This window comes from Pipra filicauda, unplaced genomic scaffold, assembly GCF_003945595.2.
Source record: "Pipra filicauda isolate LSUMZ 115617 unplaced genomic scaffold, ASM394559v2 scaffold19_size4547281_pilon, whole genome shotgun sequence".
NCBI classification, from domain to species: domain Eukaryota; kingdom Metazoa; phylum Chordata; class Aves; order Passeriformes; family Pipridae; genus Pipra; species Pipra filicauda.
Window position 1 is genome coordinate 399,859 of NW_024104309.1, and position 25,505 is coordinate 425,363.

Here is a 25,505-nt window from a genome sequence, read left to right on the forward strand (position 1 = left end):
CCAGGGCGGGGCCGCCTTCCCGCAAACAGCAACGCCCGTCCCCGGGGGCTCGTGCCTGGGGGCCGCGGGCTCGCAGGTGCTTCCCGGAGCCGGATCGGCTTTCCTGATTTCCGTTCAGGACTTGGCACTTCCAAACACGAACTTTTTAAGTGTTCTGTATTAAGAAACGGCGATATTTTCATTCACTTTTTTCCTTTTTTTTTTTTTTTTTAATAACTCCTGACAGATCCAGCCTTTGACGGCTTCTTCAGCTGCTTAATTCACGTTTTTACATAACTTACAGATATTGTAATGGTACAATTTCGTTTTATCGAGAATGTGCCCTGAACTGAGAAGGCTAACTGGGTGAGCCACATTCGTGCACCAAAGTTTTCTTCTCATGGAGTAATTAGTGTGTCAGCCTGAATAAAACACGTACAAATTAAACCTGTAGTAAGCTGTAATAGATTTACAGCAAATACCTTGAAGTATCCTGCTGTCTGTGAAGGTATGTTCATACAGAAGCACATAAAACTTTAGTCCCTAAATCTGCATTTCTAGGAGAGAGCTGGTCTCCCCAGATCCAGGAGTTTATGAGGCTCTTGGCATAAAACAGTTGCTGACTCCCAAACAATTTTGTTCATGTACATTTGAAATCCCTGACCTGGAACGTGGATGGAGAAATGAAAGTGCTTTTTTAGTTGCTCTTTAATGGCTGCTCAAATGTCAGCTCTGTGACAGAGATGAATTAGTGAGTGTGGTCTAAGTTGTAGTCCAAGGTGCAAAGTCATTTAATGCTCAGCTACAGAAATAGAAACATTTGCTGATGACTAGTGTGTACAATTGTAATCCTGATTATTGCACAGACTTTCGTTACAGGGTCTTCAGTTGTTTAATAAAAAATCTTCTAATTCATTATTTTCTATAATTAGCTATCCCTATATATGCATTACACTTTTATTTTGTATAATTTATTATGTTCTCTGTTAGTATAAGAATTTCTAGTTCCTTTTTTTAACTACCTGTTGTAAAAAATTCAATTTAGATTCAGGGAATAAAATCATGTTCTCTGCTTTATGTGCCTTTACCACTAAGAAGTGGCTGCAGTTAACATTTCCTTTAGAATGCTTTCCTCATCCATGTGCTGTCTTTTCTGCACATATGTCTGTGGAGTACTTGTCATGCCGTTTTCTAGACATCTGAAGTCATTCTTGTACCTAAGGGTGTGTGGGGTGCTGAAAACTGCCTGCCAAAAGATCTGGTTTTGCATCTCTTAATGTGTGCTGGCATGACTGCTCCCAGGGCTGCAGGATCAGCTGGAGCAGGGGTTGAAAGAGAATTCAGATTTAGTCCTAGTTGATCACATGCCTCACAAGAACTAATATTATCACTGAGAAGATGGAAGGATACTATTTCCTTCAGCCTCACCTTTAGTTTTAGAGTAATAACTCCTGAATGGTAGTTTATACGGCTCATAAAGAACATAAATTTGGAATGTTAGCACGTTTGGGGGCTTTTTTATATGGGGAGAGAGCCTACTGTGAGTCTGTATATGCAGCACTGTGTTTTGAATTAAAGGCCGGTCAGGTACACAGGGCCATGTGCTGTGTTCCCTCTGAGCCAGTTTCAGTCTGAGGCAATAGAATTGCTTTGCTCTGCTTGTGTGAGTGTGACTGGGCAAGGTTTGAGCCTCGGTCTGTCCCTTCCCATGGCTGTAATGCATGGGTGGGGTGGGCTGGGATGGTTTCACCCTGGCTGTACAATGCAATCTGGACGCAATTTTGCTGATAGGACGGATTACAGGTGTCCGATCAGCTTGTACCTGCTCATCCCCTCTCCAGGCTCCTCAGCCCATTTTAATCCAAAAAGCTGTGCATGCAGGGAACAGTTTCTCCAGCAGATCCAACAGCCTGTTAACCTTTGGCAGGGGAGCTATGGAAAAATGCAGGGTAATAATTCCTGATGCTGCTGAACTTTCCACCAGAGCCTGATCCACAAATATGTTTCTTCATAGGCCTGTTCTTGCACTGTTGTATTTAGTCATTTTTGGTAGTTACTTAAAATAGGCTGCAGAAAAATGTCCTTAATGTGAAATAAACATTCAAACAGAATTAGTGTGCAGTCGTATTGCACTTCTCTGGGGAAAAAAAAAAAGGGTTATACTTTGTCTTTTGGTAAAACGAATAAAGGGCAACCTAAGTATGTTTTGAGTACATACAGCAAAAGCAAATGAATTCAATTAAATATCCATTTCTAACGTGATTAGAACTTTAAAGGAGCAAGGCAAAAGATTTTACATCAAGTCTAACTCAGAAAGGGAAAAAGAGAAGTTAATGTTCACACTTATTTCTGTTTTCATTCGTATATTCCTTCTTCTCTACTTACTTGTATTGCAGTAAACACTAGTAGTACTAGTAGCAAATGTTTCTCACATGCATTTATAAGCTGTTTTACAAAGGACTTTCACAATGCCAAATTGTTTGCTTTTTTCCCCCTTCTTCTGTAATTCAGCTGGTTTTTGCTCTTTCAGAATAGAAATGTTCATCCTCAAATTTGCTTAAAATTACATTTGTGTGAAGGTATTTATGAATTCTATATTTCAGAGAGTATGATCTGGACTCATCCAAATGCTTTCTTTACATGTTTTTGCTCAAATAAATGATTGTGTGGTATCAGTAAATGGTCACCTTTTTTAAGAGCAAAATATGAAATAACTGATGTTGTGCCATTTTGGATCAGTTGGGCCAATGGCTTGATGAATTATTTCTTTTTCCCCCTCAGCAGTCTCTGATTTGTGAATTCACCAGTGTTTTCTCTTGAAGGGATAGCAAATAAAAGTCTCCTGAAGCATTATGGATTTTCAGTGTATAGTGGGCTGCACTGACAATACTTAACAGACAAGTCTCCAAGTGGCTCATTCCTGCCTTCTGCTGGCACAGGAGCTGTAAAGTTGTTCCATGAACTGGCTTCCAGCTGAAAAATAGCTTTGTACTGATTTATTTTTTCAGCTGAATTTGTTCTGTCGTTTGTTTTGTGCATGTCAGTGTGAAAACGTGTGATGACATGCTGGAAGAGAGCATGAAGACAAAGAAATGGCCAGGGAGGAAGAGGGAGTTGAATGCAATTTGCTTTTTGTTTGTGTTTTCTGGCCGAAGTGCTGTCTTAAATACACATCAGCTACAGCCTTGATAACCCTTGGGAATCCTGCAGAAATAATCCAGAAAACCACTCAACGTTGAAAATCTGATTTAAATTCTTGGTTTAAGTGTACTCTTTAAATAAATATTTAAATTGTATAATAAATTGAAAGCAGAACTGGCATAGCTGTGCAAACGGTGCTAAACCCAGGGCCAGTACAGTGGAAGGTCAGTTCCTTAAAGTATTTTAAAACTTTGTGGATTTTTGACATATGGTGGTATTGAAAGGAGAACTGACCAAAATGTTTTAGGCTTAAACAGCTGCCTTGCATAGTGAATGAGGGTTGCCAGAAAAAATTGTCATGCATGACAGCTCCATAGTGTGTATTCTTGAAACCAAACTGGGGAGCCTCCCATCACCTTAATGGTTCTTGCACCAATAGATGCCTAAAGAATCTATTTAAGTGCTGGTCTTTTGTTAATCATCCCATCAAACTACGTTTAAAACATATGCTGGGTGAATGCTTTCAGGAGCAAAAACTGTGTGGAAACACTCGTTAGGAAGAGTGGTTCTGGCAGTATAAAAATATTTTCCCCCCGCATGCTTTTTAAAGATTATTACTAGTTAGCAACTTTAATACTGATTGTACTGTACTTGTACTATATTGAAGAACTGCTCGTGGATTGTACAACTCAGATGTTGAGGAGAGGGACTCAAATTTTGGAGAAGTTTTATGAATCTTTGGTGGTGAACTAAAAACAAACCTTGTTGACTTGATTTCAGATGATGCCTCTGAAGCTGGAGTCATGGCTCAGTGCCCCTATGGTAGAGACTTACAGTTGAATGGTTTTCCTAAATACAGTTTCTCAATCAACAGCTACGTGCAAAAATCCCAAGAAAACAGGAAAAAAATACATCTGCTTTTGCACACACATTCCTTCTGAGGTCTCTGTTTTCCATTCTCAGATCAAGTGACACTTTTTTCCTGTAATAACTTGATTTGCAACATGCCCTGCAAACAGCTCAGTGAATCTATTAAAAACAGACAAAACTATATGCAAACTAGGAATAATAAAAATAATTCTGAATTTATGGGCACAGGATAAAAAACATTGATGGCTATTATGCAAAACTAAATTGAGTGCAACCCCTAGCATTTCCCATCCACACGCACTGTAAACATATTTTACCTATTTTGTTCAAAAGTATTTGATGGGTTAATGTTGTACTACTGGCACTCCAAACCACGTGTCATCTATCCCCTCAAAGCCAGCCTGTTGTTGGCTCCATTAATTTGATGTAGTTGGGTGCTTGTGTAGGATCTGGAGAGATCATGGGCACAGTGGGCAAATCAGAATTCTGAGTATAGGTCATGTGCTAACAGTGGATCAGTAATAAATCTGTTCACTTACCTGCAAAATCTCATCTCTTGCATGTTTTTATATTTTCTTTATTAGGCATGCAGAATAAAACCACTAGCAATGTAGAGGATCAGTCTTTGTTGTTGTTAGATTACAACTTAATTTAAGGTTTCTGCTATTTTAAAGTTCTTGATGCAGGTTGTGAATGGAGCTGAGACTAATGAGCTGAGACTAGTTGTCATGTGAGAGAGACAATTTAATGAATAAGCTTCATTTAAAATAACTAAGAATTATACAGAATGATCTTTTAATAGCAATTATAATATTTAGAAACTTGAGAAGGTCAGCCTGGTGATCAACACCTGGTCCTGTTGTTGCTATAGGCTGTTTAGTCTGTGGCTGTGCTTTTTGGGGGAGAGGCTGAAGGGAGGGTCCTATGATTGTGCTGTATCTCTTACACCTTTATTCAACTAAGGCTTCACATGTATTAGTTATAGAATTCTCTAAGCAGTTTATGCTCTTCTATGCCAGGACCCATAAATTGTTGCCTTCCCAATTTCATAGATACATGGCATCTGTTCATCTGTTGGGATTGAATGGGCCCCAGTGGCACCCTCAATTATCCCTGCAGTGTTTGGGTTCCTGCTTTATGTCTGCATCCACAAAAGTCCCAGCTTTAGCTGCAGAAACATGGCTGTGAGATGCTGTCCCTGGGCTCAGGGAGCTCCTGTAAAGTCTTTAAATTGTTGAGCTTTATTTCAGCTTGAAACATGAGGGTTGCCTTAGCATTAGATGAGAAAAACGACTATTATGGAAAGTGATCCAAATTAAAGCTTCTCTTTTAGATGTAGCTAAACCGCAAAGATCTCTGTTTATAAATACAGCTTGTTCCAGGTTCTTCATCCCTAACAGGAAATGAATGTCCCAAGTGGTTTTGCTCATCTGTGTACTTATGTTAGCGATTTCCATGACAGCACTGTGTGAGTCACAAATGCACCTCTTCAAGTTCTGTGCACTTCTGCGCAGGCAGAGCTCGTGCCTCAGGACTTTTGGAGGCAGACGGCAGCTGGGGTTTATCTGAAACTTCCCATGCAACAGCTAAAACTTAAATGAAAGAAATAGTAGAATTTCCAAATAGGAAGGAAGGCTAGGGGCCTTTGGGAGTTAGGATTCTAATTTTGTTTTGTTTTGGTTTTCATAGGTAGACCCAGACATTGTTTTCATTTCTCTAAGAAGTTGTAGGTTACCTGAATTGCCTTATGCTAGATCAGTTCTGTATGTGATCAGCTTCACTGTGTGGATGTAAAAGAGAAAGCAATAAAGGCCATATTATTTTGGGAGATACCTACATTCCCCCTTCAGTAATACTGTATAGCTTTGTTCATTTGTACAAATTTTTATTTGAGCTTCAGTTGAAATTTATCTCATATTGCTATCTGATTGTAGCTCGTTCAAGTCCTTTATCATCAAAATCAGTACAGTGTGTATTGAAAGTTTTTGGAAAATGTAATTTTGTCTGGTTATAAAACTGATCACTGAAAAAAGACAGCTGCATATTAAAACTTTAAATATAAAAAGAAAGTAAAATGTGGCTTTTTTATTAGCCATTCAGAGATGTCCTTCTGCTGTATGAAATTTTATTCAATGAAATGAAATCATTCCTCAAAACATGGGATGGCTTTATTTGTTATGGGATGGCTTTATTTGTCCAAGAATACTTGATGAAATATAGGACATATCGGATAACCTAATTTCAACCAAAGGGTAACAAGGGAAAGCCGAAACTTGTTTAAATTATATTTTTTATAAAATCCTAGTTTTGGAGGTGGGGAGCAAATCTAAAATGTCAGCTGAGTTCTGTTTTAAAGTCTTGTGCTGCAGCAGTCAGTGCAAGGTTTGCTGTCTGCCAGTGAGAGAATCCAGCATTTTGTGTGATGACAGCTCTGTGCTTTAGTGCTCAGGGAATGCAGATACTGCAATGATGGGTGCTTTATTCCAGTTAGGTAAAATGAATTAGATTTACCTCTTCATTATAATTGGTATTAAGCATGTAAATCTTTGTCTGAAGATGGTGACATTTTAAGTATATAGGCCCACACTCTGACCTGTGATTTATCTTGTGAATCTTTTTGCAGACTTAGAACATGATCATGTTGAAACTTAATTTCCATTCCATTAAAATGTGTACCAGAAAAAGGAGGGCTTTGACTGTATCTTTTGCACTGGGTTGATAGTCAGCCTGCATGGTGGAAATGAGGGCTGTAGGGATTCTGCCTTCCCTTGCTCAAGGACAAGCTCTGGAATTCCCTGCACTTGCTTGGTTGAGGGTCTAAACCAAACCAAACTGAATGTCTCCTCTGCTGCCTTTGCTTTTCCTGCCTGTGCCCAGCACAAGGAGCTGGAAGGGCTTTGCTGGTGTGTGTGACCCGGGCAGCCAGACCTGATCCGGTTCTTGCAGCTGCTGCAAAGTTGTAGCCTCAGTCCAGATATTTTCTTTCCTGCTAGGATTATGCCAATATTTCTTTCAGAAACCACCAGAGGGAGTGATAAGCTCTCAGAAGCGTCCTCCCATTTTAGGAGAACTCTCAAGGCAGTGAATATAAAAAGTAAAGGTGAACTCTAGTGAGATATACCCTGAATATACACAGTTTCTGATAGGAAATTATTGGAGAAACTTTGTTACTGGATCCTTTCTTGGATTTGAGGTTTAAAAAACCCCTCCAAGATCTTCTCTATGTACAGGTTTTTATTCAGGAAATCTAAAAATAAATTATGTATCTGCAGAATACATTATGGATGCACTGCTGGTCTTTACTTCCATTTCACTTTAACCAGTTAAACTATATTGATGTGAAAACAAGTAGATTCATACTTATGGTTTCTAACATTCAGAAGACAGTTCTGATAAATTAGAGCCTGAATTGAATGGGGGATCAGAAAAAACATTATTTGAAGCCCCGAGTGGTGTATTTTTACATTAGTGAATAGGACTTGCTGTGACTGCTTCATGCTTTCCTTGTAGCTCTATCTCAAATATGTAGAGGATGAAGAATAATTTGTTATTGTTAAGACTCATACTTCTTGTCCTGTCTGTTTTTTTTTCTATTGATGTCAACAATATTTCATTGTCTTATGGCTTCAGTGAAAATAGGTCTGGTGATAATAAAATCAGTGTATTCTCTTGATGGAATTGCATGGATATTTCAGAAGATGACAGCAAGAGAATCTGTTCATGACAGTGGCAGCTGTTGTTTTCCTGACTTGAAAGAATGTAGTTTGAATATCTGGATGGTAAGAGAGAAGGGGTTGTATTAGACAGGACTACCTTTTAGATGAGGCTACAATGTCAAGTAATTTATCGTTTAAAAAACGGAAACTCTGTGTATGTGTGTGTGTAGTTAAAAAACAGCAGATGTTTTGAGTTTATCAGAAAACTGAATATTTAGGATGACCTAAATGTTTTCTTTTTCTTCTTTAGCTTAAGTAGTTTGTGTGTGTGCTGCTTGGGCTTGCCCCTGTTGCCCAATAGCAATGGTTACTGACAAGTCTGCCTGAGTCAGTGGTGGGAATAGCTGAAAGTTCAAGCATCACAATTTCAAGCTAGAAGTGAGTTGGCTGTTTAGAATTCCCTCTTTGGGAGGTTGGGAGGGGTATCAGTGCTTCAAACAGATACTAAGGAAGAGATTCAGTAATTTAGCTGCAAGGTAGGTTAGTCTACAGGTTTGAGCACTGGTTATGGACATGGGAATCCTGTTTTCTGATCTGGGCTCTTACTGCTTAAATGGCTTTAAACATAACTTTTCTAACTGTAGTAATGAAAGTGGTCTGTACTGCTAGGAAGTAGGCATAGAAACTTGTCTAAAAATGGAATTTGTATCTGCATAAAAGGGATATGAATCGGGGAAACTTTCTGACAGAGATATAATTCCATTTGTACAATTCTACCTGCACAGCTGGATTTTCTTTTGTGGGCACTTTTCTGAGAGTAAGAGAGAAAAGAGGAAGATGTAAATCAGTATACTGCTCATTTTTAGTATTTCCCAAGTCCTTTCTTCTTCACTACTTTTTACTTTCTATATAGGTATGGACTGCATCTTATAAGTATTTCATGAAGGTATCTAGAATACTTCTTGAAGAGGGATATCGTGTTCTTATATTTTAAGGATTAGTTTTCCATACCATGGTATGTGTGAAAACTATCCTATTTTGTAACAGAAGTTGCATCTCATTTAATCAGTCAATAAAACATTATGCAAAAATCCTTTTCTCCATTGCTTTGAATAACTTTCTTCTTACTGTTTTTGTTAACCCACTGATCTTTTTTTTTTCTGTTTCAGTCGAAAGACAAAATGATGAGAGGCTCACGCCGAGGGTGTGTTAGACTCAGGGTAAGTGTTGTTTTATTCAGTACTTAATGACTTACTGTGTATAATATGTCCTAATGGAGAGAACTGCAAGGAGACTTTGAGGTTTGGGCTCTATTCCTGACTCTGCAAAATACTGAAATAGTGACAGTATTTAAAGAAAGAAACCATAAGAGGTCAAGTGATGTGCTGCGCTAATTATGTTCTGTAATTTACATAGTGTATAGAAACCTTATACATTTTATGATATATTAAAAAACATTCCATGACAGAGTAAGATGGGTAGCATATTATGAAAAAGTTTTTGCTTGCAGTTCTCATTCCTGTGTGTGTGGAGGTATATATGTATTGTATATGTATATACATATTGTTCTGTGCTACAGGAGTCCTTGTGTCTTTCTGATTTGCCTTTCTTCTGTTACTGTGTTCTCCATCCTGCCTGTTTGGACACTCCTTAGGCCTGCCAGTTGACTCTGCTGGAGCTTAGTGAAACACAGAGGGACTGGAAAGGGAAGGGACAGCACTGCTGGCAGAGTTTTTGAAATATCAGCTGGGGGTGGATACAGATTGGAGAAAAGAGGTAAAGTGATGCAGACCGGGAAAGCTGCACATTACCTGTTTGAGGCACTTAAGCTTGGGACATTTAACCTTAAGTGCTGCTGTTGTAGCTTGAATTGGTAGCACTGAAGTGAGGTGGGAATGCTGCGGTGTCCAGTTTCTACTGTGCTCATGCACACACTGAAAATATTTCTTGCACAAGTCCTTTTCCTATATTTTTTCCCATTTCTCATAGAACCTCTGGCTCCAGAATGCAGCAGCCTTGTGAAGAGCTGATGTAAACAGGGGGAAGGAGTCAGGAGGATAATGGGTATGAATGGGAGCATTTTGAGTCTTGAAGTAAGAGAAGTCTAGGGAAGGGGCTCTGTGTCTGACCAACACTGTGATGAGTATTGCAGCAGAACTCTGCATCTTCCAGTTACTCCTTCCTTTTGTTGTTACCCCTTTCTAGTCTTTCTGTGGCCTTAATACAGGGGTATCTTCAGTCTTCTGAGACTCAGAGAATCTCCATTCACTTGGATTCCAGATTACTTTTTTTTTTGCACTTTCCCTTGTTCCATTTATTGGTATTTTAATTTAGTATGTCTCTAAGAGTAATGTAAGCTCAAACCATTGTCTAGAACATGACATTTCCAAAGATTCACGAGGATGTTTTTTGCCTTGGCAGAAAAATTTGGTCTGAAAAACCATGCCTGCTTTAATAGTGCTGTGAGCCTGTCAATGTGGAGGTTGGCCTCAGCCTGCCAGTTTAGGAAATATTAAAAGTGAACAGTCTGTTCAATATTGCATGATCCATCTTTATATGTATTTAGCATGAAACAATCCCTTTATCTTCCCCCATCTGCCACTCTTCTATCACAAACTATTCTTTGGAGTTTTCTGAAGACTTACTGACTCCCCCAGCCTTTCCCTGAATATGTGTGGGGTTTGGGACTTTTTTTTGTGAGGGAGGAAGGAATCTTTCTTTTTTCTGCTTTTGTACAGCAGCTTCTCTGGCAGATGACAGTGATACTGATAGCTGAACAGATGGGCTTTTGCAGTCTGAAATTCTATCAAAGAGGTTTTCTGTTTAGAGTAATTGTTGAGTTGTTACTGTAGGTGTGAACATAAACAAACATATAATTTAAGCAATTTGGCTAAAATACTTCCTTTTCTCTTGAGTGGATTTTTAAAAGCTTGGCCCTCACCTTTTTGCTCTTGAAACACATATTATAGGTCTGAAGCTTCATCTTCAAATTCTGTTGACTGTCATAGTGTACTTAGAAAGATGCATTTATAGAGTGTCATCTGCACTATGCTTAAGCCCTAAAGTTTTCTGGAATATACACTTAAACTTGCACTCTAGTTTTTTTCGTTCCTGTTGTCTGCACAACAACAGAAGCATCTTCTGTGCTTTTGGCTCAGACCCTTTGCCTCAGTGTGGCAGCTGCAGTGTGTGCCCTTCATGCAGGTTTGTGCTGAGGTCACAGGCCGTGGAGAGCTCTCCTTGCTCCTCAGTTTTCTCCCACACTTAGGATGGGGCAGGACTTGGCTGTCCTAGTCTATGTTTAGCCTTACATTAGTTTCACCTGTATTCTCTGGGGAGAATATCTTGGTCGTGTTCTTGGTGTCTCAGTTACAGATTTTTGATATCTTTAGCCTGGAGAAAAGGAGGCTCAGGGGGGACCTTCCCTGAAAGGATGTTGTGGCCAGGTGAGGGTCGGTCTCTTCTGCCAGGTAACAAGTGACAGGATGAGAGGAAATGGCCTCAAGAGGAGGATTATATTGGCTATTAGGGAAAATTTCTTCATTGAAAGGGTGGTCAGCCATTGGAACAGGCTGCCCAGGGAAGTAATGGAATCACCATCCCTGGAAGTGTTCAAAAGATGTGTTGGTGTGGCACTCGCTGATATAATTTAGAGGTGAACATGGTGCTGCTGGTTAACGGTTGGACTTGATGATCTTACAGCTCTTTTCCAACCTCAACCATTCTATAATTCTATGATACAACTGTTGAGGAAAATTATATTATACAACTTGCAGTGATCTTCAGATTTATTGCATAACAAAACATGTACTTAAAGTGCCAGACATTTTTTTTGGTATTGTTACGTTTAATAAAACCCAGATGATTCTATCAAAATGAATCTAACCCATCATGTCATGTCACTGGCACACTGCATGGTTGCCAGATAGTCTCTGAATGTAGTGGCTGGTCATCTGGTGGTTGTTACGTCCTAGCACTAAAAATATTCAGAATTATACTGGCTTGGGTACACTTTTTTAGGGGCCTCTTTTATAGTGAACACAGAGCTGTCCATGAAAAGCCTGTATGGAAGATACTCTTGGAGAAGTTAATTGGTACATTTTTGGCCGCGGAGGGAAGAAATAAAGTAGTTTGGAGCTATCCTTTCCTGCTATATAACCTTGGATTACATATGATTGGAGCTGTTTTTAAATAGAACCTGTTTCTGCCACTCTGTCTTGTGGGGCCTGTGGTAGTCCCAGCCATGCATGAGCTGGTCCTGTTGGCCACAGTCCTCATGTAGGGGCTCTGAGGAATGTGTGTGGGTAAGATTGACTCAGATCCTTCTGTCCCCAAGTCTGGATCAAAAGAATCCTTAGATTTTGGCCAGCCTGGTGATACCTGACCCCTGCTCTGCAGCTGCTGTGTGATACCTGGCTGAGTGAAATGAAGCACTGCTTGGAATTGACTGACAGGTGCTGGTAGTACTGTTACTCACTGTTTACTCTGAGACTAAGGGCAGAATTTACCCTTTCAATATGGGCACCTTCCAGTGATGGCTGGCTGTTTTGTGGGAGGGGGAAGGATACAACAGATCCTGATGCTCTATCTCCTGGAGAACAAGAGAAACTGAGTAAACCCACGGGTGATTTTTGAATTAAATTTTATAATTTATTAGAATTGTCAGAGGCCTGGAATGGTTCTTTCTTCAGTGTTATCTTCTCTTGGGTGAAACTGTTATTTATTAAATGGTGGGGGTGGGGGTGGGAATGAAAATGTGGTTAGATTTGTAAATAGCTAAGCACAGATGGCCTTTAACTCTGTAATTTATTTGCATTTCCTTCTAATGATTCATGAAGAATTAGAAGACAAAGCTAGTTGATTTTGATATATCCTGATTACTTACTGTTAATATTTACTTAGGGACTGAAAATTAGATCATGCAGTGTACCAGTGACATGACATGATGGACCAAATTCATTCTGGTAGAATGATTTATTTTTTATTACAGAGTGGTAGATAAAATCAGGTAAAGAGCTTCTTTTTGTAGAGTATCTATGAATTATTATTTTTATACATGGAAAGTATATATAAAATATTGTTCCTCACTCTTCTTTAAAATGTAAGTTGAAATGTAGTAGAGAGCTGCTGCAGCATAAAACCACCTCCATTACAAAAGTAAAAGATGCATATTATTATCCAGAAAATCGGCTTTACGACCCTTTACTGGTTTTTTTCTGCAACTAAAATTTTATTATCTTAAAGAACTGACTGCATCCTCTGACTAAACAGAGAATCCTTCTGCTCTTTACTGTCTTCGGTTCGCTTCTAATTTGTCAAAGCTTTTTAAATTCCAGTGGTGTAGTGATAGAGTGTGTGCTGCTGATGTCACTGCTTGCCTTATCAGGATTGTGTTCTTTGTTTCACAGGGAGCTGTGATTGGTATAGACGATGAGGACGACAGCACCTTCACAATAACTGTTGATCAGAAAACCTTCCATTTTCAGGGTGAGCTGAAAGAAGAGATTGTTTTTTTTTTCTTATAATAGATTCCACTTGCATTTGATGGATGATTTTAAATGTTTGGCAACAGAACAGCATGAATGAGCACACTGAGAACATTCTGGATCCAGGGGTGCTGCAGGTTAGGCAGGGATTTACATCTGCAGTGGATACATATGTGCTAGAAAGAGACTGTAGCTCTGGCAGGATTTAGAGATTAATAATGTAAAGAATAAATCACTCAAGGGGAGAAAGTAATGTGCTTCTGATTATGGGTTTCGCTTGCAAAACATTTCTGATCTTCGTTATCAAGATACAATTATGCATTTCTGTATGAAGAGAATCAAGACTGGTCTGAAGGTTGCAATTTGTATCCAAATAGAACTTAATGCTCGCTTATGAGGAGACTAGAGGCAACATTTGGCTTAACGGTGGAGCTTTGCTTCAAGATTTACCAGCTTGCATTCATTTCATCTACATTTCTGTGTCTTGTCTGCCAGTCACCATTTCTCTGCTATTATCCTTTTATTCACATTTCCTAACACCAATGCCATCTGCCACTGCTATGTTTCGTCATTGCATGCTATGGCTCACCGGTAGAAAGGGTAAGGTCCTGTATAATTGTTATGTACTCCTTAAATTATTGTATCTGCAGCAGTAGGGCAAAATATTGTGCTAATATTGACTAGAGAACTTCTGCCTTCTGAATGTTAAAATCCTGGGGAAGTGCGATGAAAATATTTTGCAACTAACATTTGTTATCCTTTTTGCTTTTCCTCTAAAATGTAGTGACTAAATCATTTAATTGCTTTGCATGGAGCAGAAAATTGTAAATATCCAAGAGGCACATTTGCATTTAAACAGTCATATTAAATATATATATATAAATTGAATCAATTCTATAACTTGGGTTGTACTGTATATATTTTTAAATCAGTGCTTTGCAAATGGGAGTTGTCATTAATACTGTTGTTTTTGTGAAACTGTTTCTAATGATAAGTATTAATTGTACACCATATTGTCACTGGCTTCTGTATTCCTTGTGCTACAGTTCTTCCTAAATGCTGTTGCTGTCTGGCTTTTCACTGCATTAAGCCTCATAAACATACCTTCATAATGCTGAGCTCACAGTAATACTTCAATCTACTGTTCCCAAGGATAGCTGATAAAATGCAAGCTAATTGCTAATGCAGTAATGGAATGCTGTACTAGTGCAGTCTTTCAGTACTGTGAAGCTAAATACTGCTGAATATTTGAGAACTTGATACAGGTAAATCTAGAAATCTCTCCTCTTTAGTTACTAAGATAGACCTTTTTTAATACATCTCGTTTGTTTTATGCTATATTCTCCTTTGGGTGATCAGATGTCTTAAAACTGATAGTATATGATACAAGTAATGTTCTACCCTCAATAATATTGATAATTTTTGAACACCAGTTTTGTCACATAACATCTTGTGCTTTATAATCTCAATTTCTCTGCATTTCCTAGGATCTATGTATGCTCTTTTAATGTACAGCTAAGATCTTGTACACTGTTTTCTGTATTATGCTTTTTCTGTTAGCATATTATGAAGGTAACGTTGCTGATATCCAGGAAATTGTAATGATACAAGCAAAGTGTTAATATATGTGGCTTTATTGTAAAAAATGTAAAAAGACAGGTAAGATATTAGTGCTGAGATATTTCAGTGTAAAAAAGCTCAGCAGAACTATATCTGTAGTTCTTACAGCCACTCTAAATGTATTCTCACCTCATGCAACCCTTATGTCATATTTACACAAAACATTTTTTCATTATATTAAATTAATTCAGTGTTACACAGGCTTATATAGGATAGATTCTGGGAATAATTCAAGAAAACATACAATATTCCTAACAATTTCTTTCTAAGATTTTTTTATACCTGATCCAGATAGAATGTTTCTTCTGCAGGATAGTCATAGCTATAAATACATTCACCCTTTACAAAAGAAGTCTTCTACAAGAGAAGACTGCTGCAGAAATGGCAACTTTTTTAAAGATACAGTCACTTCTTTCCTCCTTCATTCTCAAAGTCAGCCAGGGATCCAAACAACCTGGAGCCTCCCTGGGAAAAAACCAGAACTTTAAAAAAACACGATTTCAAAGATTTGCTGATCTGTATCTAAGTTAGGGTCCCATCTGCAGTGGAACGGTTTTTCTTTCAGGCTCCAAAAGAAAACTATTTACATTCACTCAGACTTTAAGTACTGATTGGTAAAATTTTGCTGGCAGGCAGTGATAGAATTTGAATTTGGGAAAAGAAGGAAAACCTTAGTACTGGATTAATTGATTATATCTTAATGTGCACATCTGACTTAAAACTCTAGAGATGTAAGTAATGAGGTGAAGGGCAAATAAGTCATTTAAAGTGTCTGATCAACTTCTCACATGGATGTTGATCCCATATGTGTATGTGTGTAACTGAATTTTCAAAGTGCTAAATCTCCAGCATCTCCCACTAAGATTTGCCTGTCACTGGATAATGATAAATTTTGAGTCTTGCTTGTGTATAGTTCATATTTTATTGCTGCCTGTGAAAGTCTTCCTCTCTTCTGTTCTCAACTGTGCTTCCTAGTGGCCACCTCTGTACTGAACATTAGTAAAAATTAAGAGCTTTTTATTACAAGTACAGTGTAGGTTTTGAATGATGACTGGGGACATCCCAAATGGGATCCATATATTTATTACCTGGTTATAAAGGAAAAAAGTTAATTGAATAGATATAGGCAGTAAAACAAACAGCATGTTTTGGTTTTACTGTCAGCTTAACTTTAGCTCTGCCAGAGTGCCCAGCAGATTTTTTTCCCCTTTATGTTATTGTTATGGACAGCTGTATTGATACCTGTACACACTGGAGGGTGAGTGGAGGCAGAATGACCTCAGAAATTTTAAAAGGTATTTAAAAGTTATGTATTTTATCTCCCAATTGGTCCTCCTTTGGTCATGCTCTATATCCAGTTTCATGGTTTGCTTGTAAGGCTTCTGAATTAGGCAGATCTCAAAGCATTCCCTTGTTGGTTTGTTCAGTTAGATGCAAAAATCCATTCAAGTTGCTATAAGATATTTGGGATAATGCTCTTAGTTTAATTTACCTTCCTGTCAGAAGCTCTTTCTTGATGATATATTTTTCCTTGCTGTAGTACATGTTCCATAACCTTCAAACACTGTGGGGAGTTTGTTTGTTTTTGTTTTTCTTTTAACATCTTCATATCATCACCAGACTATAAGCTCTTTCCATTTGGAAATTCAGCTCTTCTCTCCTTCATATCACTTAGCTGTTCCTTCTGCTCACTGGGATGCTTGTGGCTTAAATTGAAGAGTGGGAACATGATGTTCAAGAGAGTCCAGCAAGGTTATTGTTGTATTTCTTCATGATGTTTGATTTGCTGTCTAACCTGAAGCCATAATAGCTTTTATTTGGACTGAAATCCTACACTAAATGCACATTGTGTGCAGAAAAAAGGAGTTCAGATTTTTTAACTCCTACCTGAAAAACCCAGCTCTTATTTTTACAGCCTGCAGTACAGTTCCTTGGAAGGCGAATCAGTTTTGTCTCCTGCTTTGTGTAATAAAGGATTGAAAGATTGGAAGCAGTCCAGTGCATTGATCTGAGATGATTTTGCTTTGGCTTTTGTCTTTCCTTTCCTATGCCTGCCACAAAAGTATCTGAGAAATGAAGCATGAATGTTGCTGTGCAACTTATTCTCCTGTTACATGAAAGCTGTCAGCTGCTAAAGGTAGATTTCACCTTCTTTCCCATCCTTCCCCAGTTTTTAGCTTGATTTATGTCTGCCTACCATCCCAGCTGAGGAAAAAGGGAGATATGCACAGCAAGGGGCCTTAATGTTACAAAAGCAGGGAATTTTTGTTAATGTGGGAGACAGTTATTATTAAGGATATACTGAGGTCCACAAAGGGTTTAGTTGCTGAGCTGTATCAGAATTTGAGATTTTAAGTATTTGTATTAAGTATCAAAATTAATTATAGTGGTTCTATACCTGTGTTTCCCCATTACTTGGGAAAATAGTCAATATTTATAGTCTTCTACAAAACCTTGACATTGTCCACCAAATAGACGACAGGAAACTGGTTGCCCTTGTGGTATGAAGAGACACTTTAGTCTATCTATCACATTACCCAATTTAAATAACGATTCATAAATTGCAACCTTTTCCCAAAAAAGGTTTTGAGAACTTTTTAATCTGATATTAAATGCCTACATTGCAAAAAAATGCCTAGTGAGAGATTTTGGTATGAAATCCTGGTCTGTGCTGGTTTCCTCAGTGATGTTTAGTGCTGTGACTGCATCGTTTGTCCTAAGCTAATGTTTGCAGGGTCTTTTAGGGTTCTGGTGATGCTGCAACAGTGAATTCCCCTATGCTATGCTCAACTGTGCTTTTATATTGCAGAGGAGGATGAGCTGCTATGCTGAGTAAAGCTTCCAGCCTTCTCTTCATACATGTAACACCAGAGCTGAACTACCTGTCCTCCTCCTTTTACCTGACCAGGTCTGGGCTGCACAAAGGTCTGGGCCTCACCTCATCCTCCACTGACTGGCAGTACTGCAAAAATAGAGCTTTTGCAGTGATTTTTCTGTCCTTCCCTCTCTCTTCCATCTACCCTCTTTTTGCTATTGATGTATTACACTGATACTTTGAGCAGTTGGAACTTGTGACCAGAGCACAGAGAGCGGTGCATGGTTGTGCTTTTCCTGCTTCACACAGCTCCTTCTTGCACCTGCAGCATCCTGTATTATAACTGTCTATACTCATCCCTAGTTTCCCATTTTTAATGGGACTCTCTGCACTCAGTTGTTGTGGTCGTATATAAACACTTCTTGGGTTTCCATTTCTTGAGATTGAAGTTGCAGATTTCAAAATGTGTGTTAAACTTCAGAGTAGCAAAGAAATAATACCTTGAAACAAATAATACCTTGAAACAGTGTCTGTGTGAGGCATCCATTTGTTTTCTCTTTTCCTTCCTCTGGAAGAAAGAGTATATTTATCGCTTGTTACTTTTGGCATCAGTATGAGTCTGTTATCTCAATTGTATCTACTGGCAACTATTTTGGAAGGAGAGAAATGGTTAGAAAAGGTCTCACTCTAAGGAGGGGAGGGATACCGAATGGTTAAACACTCATTTCCTTCCATGTTAACATGACATTCCAAGTAGCAATAAACTTGAGTTTAACCTGTTAAATTGAGAGCTATTTTATTGGCTAAGAAAATGGCTATATTTTTCTTTTTCTATTTCAATTTTTTTAGTTCAAACCAAAATATGGTTTCTACCTCACATTAGTAGCTTTTGAGCTCTATCAATGTGATCTGCAATGGAAGAAATTCTTTACTGTGAGGGTGGTAGGCACTGGAACATGTTGCCCAGAGAAACTGTGGCTGCCCCATCCCTGGAATGTTCAAGGCCAGGTTGGACAGGGCTCTGAGCAACCTGGGATGGTGGAAGGTGTCCCTGCCCATGGAAGGGGGTTGGAATGATATGATCTTTAAGGTCCCTTCCAACCTAGGCCATTCTGTGGTTCTGTGATTGATTTTAAATGCAAACATACCTTAAAAGCCATTTTCACTGAATATACCATATGAAATATTATTTAGTGTTACTATTATTAATATTTAAATATTATTCTCTAGTGAAAAAACAGATACTTGCAGATTGTCCTACGTTGAGAATTGTTTAATTACAAAATTACACATTGTGCATGAATTTCCAGAGAGAACTAATAGCAACTTGACTGTGTATTTCCTTTGTCACACAAAAGGTATGTAAATATACCTTTCCACCCAAAGGTACATTTATGGGTTGATTATAAAGCTTACTAAAAAATCTTTTGAGCTTAGGTAACAGTGAAAGAGCAGTTCAGTTGGTTTCTTGAGATCACAGATTAATCTTACTAATGCGTTGTACACGGGAGACCTTTGGATGCTTTTATTTTGGGCAAGTCTAATGACATCGTGTCTTGTGGCTCCACAGGAGTCTTCTGTAGGGACAGGGAGATCAGGCCAGTCAGACACCTGCAGAACAAAAGGAGGTTGATTTATATGTGTGGGTGGAGAATGGCATCAGGAGGAGAATAATGATTGTGACAACTCCAAAACTGTGATATAGAGGAAATAAGGTTCAACTTACTGACAGATGTGGGAGCTGCATGTGTTAGAAGGGTATTTGTAAGCAATGAAACTAGTGTTTTGGTAGGCTTGTATGAAGTGCTGCTTCATCTTCCATGTTTTTCTATGGTTTGAAAGCCCTTTCAGTGACTTTAAAAAGCAATTTATTTAGTCATGGAACAGTCCTTTGATGTGTGACTTTTCCACCTCATTGAGCACTACTGATAAAATCTCCCACCAGTGAGACTGGTGGCAAAAATCCTGTTGATCTCAGTATAGCCAGAATTTCATCTCTATCATCTGGTTATTTGTGTGTAAAGATACTACATTAGTTCTGCACTTGGCTGAGAAAATAGAGGAATTTTGCATACAAATCAGTGGAAGTTTTTTCAGAATGAAGGCTGCATAATTGACTCTATTGACTCTGTGGGTGTAATAGACTTTTCTTACTGAGTTCTGCCTGTAAGTAGGTCACAGTGAATGAAAATAAAATATGCATTTCATTTTTTGACAGTGTGATGTATTTGTAAGTAATCTAGTGATTTTTTTTTTTTACTAGTTCTTGAGGTTTTTCTTTCATCCTAATGCCCATGTACATGAACACAAAAAAAAAAAGCACCAGTATGCTGGTTCTCAGGTGATATGTTTTGTGTATTCTGTCTTCCAAGTACTGCTGTGCATGACCTAGAAATGCTGGTGGGAAATGCTGTATGGTGGAGCAGTCGTTTAACTTGTTTATATCTAATCTTTGGATGCCATCAAAGCTTAGGCTGGAAAAAGTAATCTGTTTTATGCTGTACTTTAACATTTGGTATACGTTATATAAACACATATAATTTCTACACAACAAAGTAAATATTATAGGAACTCCAAATTACAAAATTTATTCTCTATTTGGGAAATTAATAGAGGCAGAGAGCATTTAACGTAGTTGCATTTCATTTGCCTTCTTATCCTCATAGAATAGAACCTTTTACAATCCCTGCCATATCTGACATGGCAGTTTGGGGAAATCAGAGATAAAGGGCTATTTTGTAAAACAAAAGGGAGTTTTAAAGCACAATTTTTTCTGAATTGCAGAAATTCCTCAGTAGAAGCAGTGATTCTTGGTTTTAGTATTTTTTTTCACTCTGATTTTCTCTTTGGTCAAATAATTGCTTTTCTTTCTTTGTAACACCTCTAGGAAACAGTTTGGATTTTTTTTAGTATAAAATGGATGTTAAAATATCTTTCGAATAAGCTCAACCAGACAGATCACAAAAAAAGGCACATCTTTAAAAATATTGTTACCAAACTCACTGTAATGCTATGACATGCTTTTCAAGTGTGTTTCACTCAATTAGTTATAAATAGGACTGTGATCATGTTAAGTACCCCGTGGTTGTCTCTGATGTGCCTGAGATGTCACAGTAAATTATACAGGTGCCTTTCAAAGGATGCACCACAGACACAGAGGAGTGAGGGGTTAAGCATACGGAACAAACTGTAATCTAGCTCATAAATACTAATTCTATTGAAAAAAAAGTAAAAATAGCTTAACTGACCTAATCACAGTAAATTTGCAATGTTTCAGCCACTAATGATTCCAGTCCCTTGCATATAGCAGTGATTATGCAGCTCTGTGTGGATTTAGCTTGTTCCACATGCAAATGTTCACTGTTAAATTGCAGTAAAAACTGAATTAATAATTCTGGCACTTAAAAAAGAGAAAAGCACAGGGAGTGCTAGTGTCCTCTCAACTGCAGATATAGCATTGCTATTTTTGTGGATAGTTGATGCCCTAGTACAACTTGAATTTCAGCTGACCAGGTAACTCTTGCATTAACCCCTGAGACTAAGAACCACAATGAATATTCATGTAGTGCAGTGGGCTCCTTTGTTTAATTTCTAATTAGCATTAAAAACATTAATCACTTATAAACAGCTGAACTAGCACTTATATGTTTTTAAGTGCTAGCTATTTCCTCACATAGATGTCTCAGTGTTTCTTATTTGTGTTTTGTCATACTCTGATTCTAGAGTCAGCCTGGGGAAAAGCAACTTGTTTCTCTCTCTTGCCCCCTGCCCTTCTTCTCTTTCTAGAAATTTTGTGCCAGGAGGGACCAGATATCATTCCTCCATTTTTAAATGAGCACAGATACTAGTGTAATTGTTTTGAGTAGATAATAATTGGCTTATCCCAAATATGTTCTTGTCCCCTACCTGCTGAAGAAAGCCTCCAGCATTTGCAGATGCAGAGTGGATATTTTGTTGTGTGCAGCACTAACTTTTTACCTGAAAATATATTAGAGCTTTTTCTTTGGCCAAAGTTACCTTCTTTAAATGAAAACCAGCTTGTATATCTAGCTTTCCCTACAGATGGGTGGATAATGATCTCTGACCATTGTGTGTAGATTTTTCCCATAAATTGTTTCTGAGTGTGTTGGCTAATCTCTTTTTTGAATGTCCATTGATTTTTTTTTTTCATCAGTGATCTTTTGGCAGCTGTTCAGTTCTAAATTGCTTTTACCATTAGGGAGCTTTTACTTGCACCTAATCTCACAGCAGCCATTTTGATTAGATTTAATATAACTTTTCTTGCAGCTCGCTTTACTAAAAACTGCATCCTACTGTTTTCTCCGTGGTTTCTTAAAAGATTCTATGGAGGAGAGCCAGGAGGATCTGCTGTTGATGATAGATGGTCTGAAAGTTAATCCAGTGTTCTGCACAGAGAGTGCTTAAAAGGTTCTGATGCTGTGTGTTTTCTGTGCAGTAAGCAGTCTTCTTGTGGCAGTGTTCCTGGATTTATCATGGCCTGAGTAGCAGGATTGATGAGATTCATGTTGTTCTCCCTAAGGATTGATCATGCTATGCCAGAGGTTTGCAATGTCTAGTATATGAGGAAAAAAATACAGCTTTTCTCCTTCTGCTGAGCCCTGGTAGAAAGAGCTATAAAGGGGTCATTAGAGGAATAGAAGCTTCAAAAATGTAGTTTATTTATGAGCATGGGAAGATCAGTTCCGTGTTTGAGCCGTAGGGATTGGTTGGTTTGTAGGTCTCCCCTGGTGCTGTGAGGCCTCTCTGTTCTGCTGCGGGTTCAGATACAAGTCATGATGTGATAACCTTTATTAATGGGCTACTGTATATTGAGATTAGTATTTAGCTAATACAGTGACCTCTTTTTGCTGCCAGTATGGAAGATCACAGGAATTCTGCTGCAATACAAGGATTAATTCACTGGTCTGCAGCTTAATTGTTTCTTTTTTAGTTTCAATAATCATGGGAAAAAAACCTTTAACATGAGATTTTTGTATCCTGTGAGTTACTTAGGAGCTCCTTGGTACCCCAGTTCTCCAGTAAGATTAAAAAAAATAACACCACAGAAAACCAGAAAAACAAACAGAAAACACAACCAAGAAACTTCACACACGCTGAAATATGTTAACCACTGTGACTTTGAACACACCTTTGAAAAGCTGAAGTATTGATACATCTCAAATACTGATAGATACAGGTAACTATATATGTTATATATGTATTGACTGGTATAAGATGCCAGTCAATTAATTAATTAATATGTCTGGCAGGACTAAGCAAAGGGGCCTGTTCTTGATTAGCAGAACCAAAGAAGCTAATAAGCATTAAAATTGATTCTAATTGACTAATTCAGTAATTGAAATTAAAGAGTAAGATATACTGTGGAAAAAGAGCAGGGTGTTTGTGTGTGCATGTGTGTACATAATGAGAAAAAAAATTAAAATTATAATTTGCACATTGTAGAATGTATTTGGGCTAATGCAGTCACTGGGCAAGGTTCACGGGGCCTCTGTCCCTCCCTCCTGTCTGCTTTCACTGCATTATACACTTGTCCTCAGCACCTACTTCAGCTTCTCAATTAAAGTACAGATCACTAGTGGGTAGAACCCCGTAAATTAGAAGTTATCTCTAGTGAGCTTTTGAGAGTATTACAGATGGCAAATCCAGCTTTTTAATACTTGCTGCAGTCCCTGCAGAAAAGTTATTCACCTGCTGTTCTAAGTACCATTTAATTACTTTAACTTCTTCCTACAGACTTCCTCTGTGCATCTGAAAGCACTTTGGGAAGCCACTTTCCTTTATGTCTAGTTTTAATTTGTGCAGGTTAATGGTATTGTTACCAGAATACCTGTGGCAATTGATCGTGCTTTACTATTTTAAAAGAACAATAAGTAGGGATTGACTTGTATCTGGGAAAAAAAAAACCTAGACAGGTTTCAGGCTTTTACTTTTACTTTGTATGTAATGGAAGTTTTGCCCCACTGCTTTGTGAGGCCACCTCATTGGTTAGGCTTGGACCAAATTTCTGTATTAAAAAGACATTCTTACCTATCTCTCACATACATTGTCAATTCTTTCCTGATGGTTTTGTTAACTTGGAATAATTAGTGTATATATACTGAAGTAAACACAATGCACTTGATACTGTTTTCTTTGGGGAGTGTAGAAAAATCTACATGTTTTGAAGACCTGTGGTCTCAAACCTGGATAGGTTTGAGCTGAAGATTCCAAAGAATAAAAGCAGTGGAAACATAAGAGTGAGAAAGGGAACATTGAAACAAAGCATTTTGAACTGGAGAGTACATTTCAGTATAACCTAAAAATATTTCCTCTGAACTCCTTAACAAATAAGTCTGATAGGAATCTCAGCCCTCTGATTCATAATAGGTGCTAGCTCACTTAAGCTTTCCTTGCTTTTAACAGGCTTCCTGTTTCTTTTAAATACCATTTGAATGAGGAACTAGAAACAATTGTCAATAACTATTCTAAATCCATATATAGGCCAGTTTGTTTACAGTCTATTTAATGCCTGTGGAATTTTCTCTTCTTTCTTTACCTGGAGTCCACTGACTCTCTGCTCCTGTGTTTTTTAAACACTCTTAGAGCACAGCAAGGAACTCTTTCAAACTAGTGAAGTGAAGGTGGTGTGTCTGTACAGGAGGTAGGGGTGAAGAAAAGAGGTATCTGGGTAAAAAAAAAGTGATGATAGTCCTTAGTCTGTTTCGATCTGTTCTTCATCTTACTCCTCCAGCTCCTCTTCTCTTTTGTGCCCCCAGTCCTGTAATCCCCCTTTAATCATCACTTAATATATTGCTTTCTTAATTATCACTGTCTGCAACTGAGAATCATAATACTCTTTTATATATATAATATATGCTGACTTGGGTTCTTAATTAAAACTGTCTGGTGGTCTATTGCAGAAGTATGAAAATGTTCTTTTGTGTGTTGTTAACATATAATTTAGGTTCTATTTGGTTTTAGAGTAGGATTGTCTTGAGTTTTAAAAATGTTTATTATATACTTCAGGTTATTCTTTGTGCTTCATTATTCACACTGGAGACCTGTTAGAGGTGTTTGCCCTGTCCAATGAATCCATACCTGAAAGGCTGACTTATTCCGAGTTACTGTGTCCACACTGAAGTAGAATTAATGGATAATATATTACAGGTTGAACAGCTTCTTGTAAATATGAAAATTCAAAGAGGATTTAATGAATTAAGTGAGGACTGTCTGTGCAAACCCTCTTTGCTATTACAGCCAGACAAGAGACAGAGCTGTAACCACTGAAGAATTTGTTGAACACAACAAACTGTGCCCTTGGCAACTTTCCATATTTAGTGTGGACATCAGATCTGTTTGTGTATGGCTTTTAGTATATAAGACTACATATAATTTATATCTTTTTGATACTTTTTCAGCTCGAGATGCAGATGAGAGGGAGAAGTGGATCCATGCTTTAGAGGACACCATTCTCCGCCATACCCTCCAGCTCCAGGCAAGTTTCACTTTCACTTTTGACTTGGTTTACTTTCTTTTTTTCAAAGCAATGAACGGCACAACTGCTAATATCAAACAAGTCCTATATAATATCTGCTTGTTCTATAGCCTGTACCATCACATACAGTAAAACATCAGTTTGGGTATCTGAGATTAGGTTCAAGTCTGGTACTGTTTTCTTGTCTTACTATCATGAGAAGTTAGTATAAGACTTCCCTTTATTAACTCATAATATATACAGTTAGCATTAACTCATATTTTTTTAGGATTTATATTTGTAATAAGGTTCCAGACTTAGTGTTATACATGTAGTTTGGGTTTTTTGAGTAAAACTAGGAATTAGTCCTTTTTGGGTCGAGCCTGTTGCGTGCTTGTACATCACCTAATTTTGAAATTAAAATGAGACAGCAGCACTGAACCTCTCTGGATGACAAGAATGGT

General features: G+C 38.0%; 1 protein-coding gene across 3 annotated transcripts in view; it reads left to right on the forward strand.

Moving 5' to 3' along the window:
• OSBPL9 (oxysterol binding protein like 9) overlaps positions 1–25,505 on the forward strand; it is a 59,679-nt gene that overhangs the window by 604 nt on the left and 33,570 nt on the right. For all 3 annotated transcript variants that reach the window (XR_003544129.2, XM_027739411.2, XM_027739414.2), the window contains exons 2-4: positions 8,816–8,866; positions 13,055–13,133; positions 24,986–25,062. Coding sequence is in view for 2 of the 3 variants with exons in the window: in XM_027739411.2 (XP_027595212.1) it covers positions 8,816–8,866; positions 13,055–13,133; positions 24,986–25,062 (207 nt within the window). In the remaining variant the exon portion in view is untranslated. The remainder of the gene's footprint in view (positions 1–8,815; positions 8,867–13,054; positions 13,134–24,985; positions 25,063–25,505) is intronic.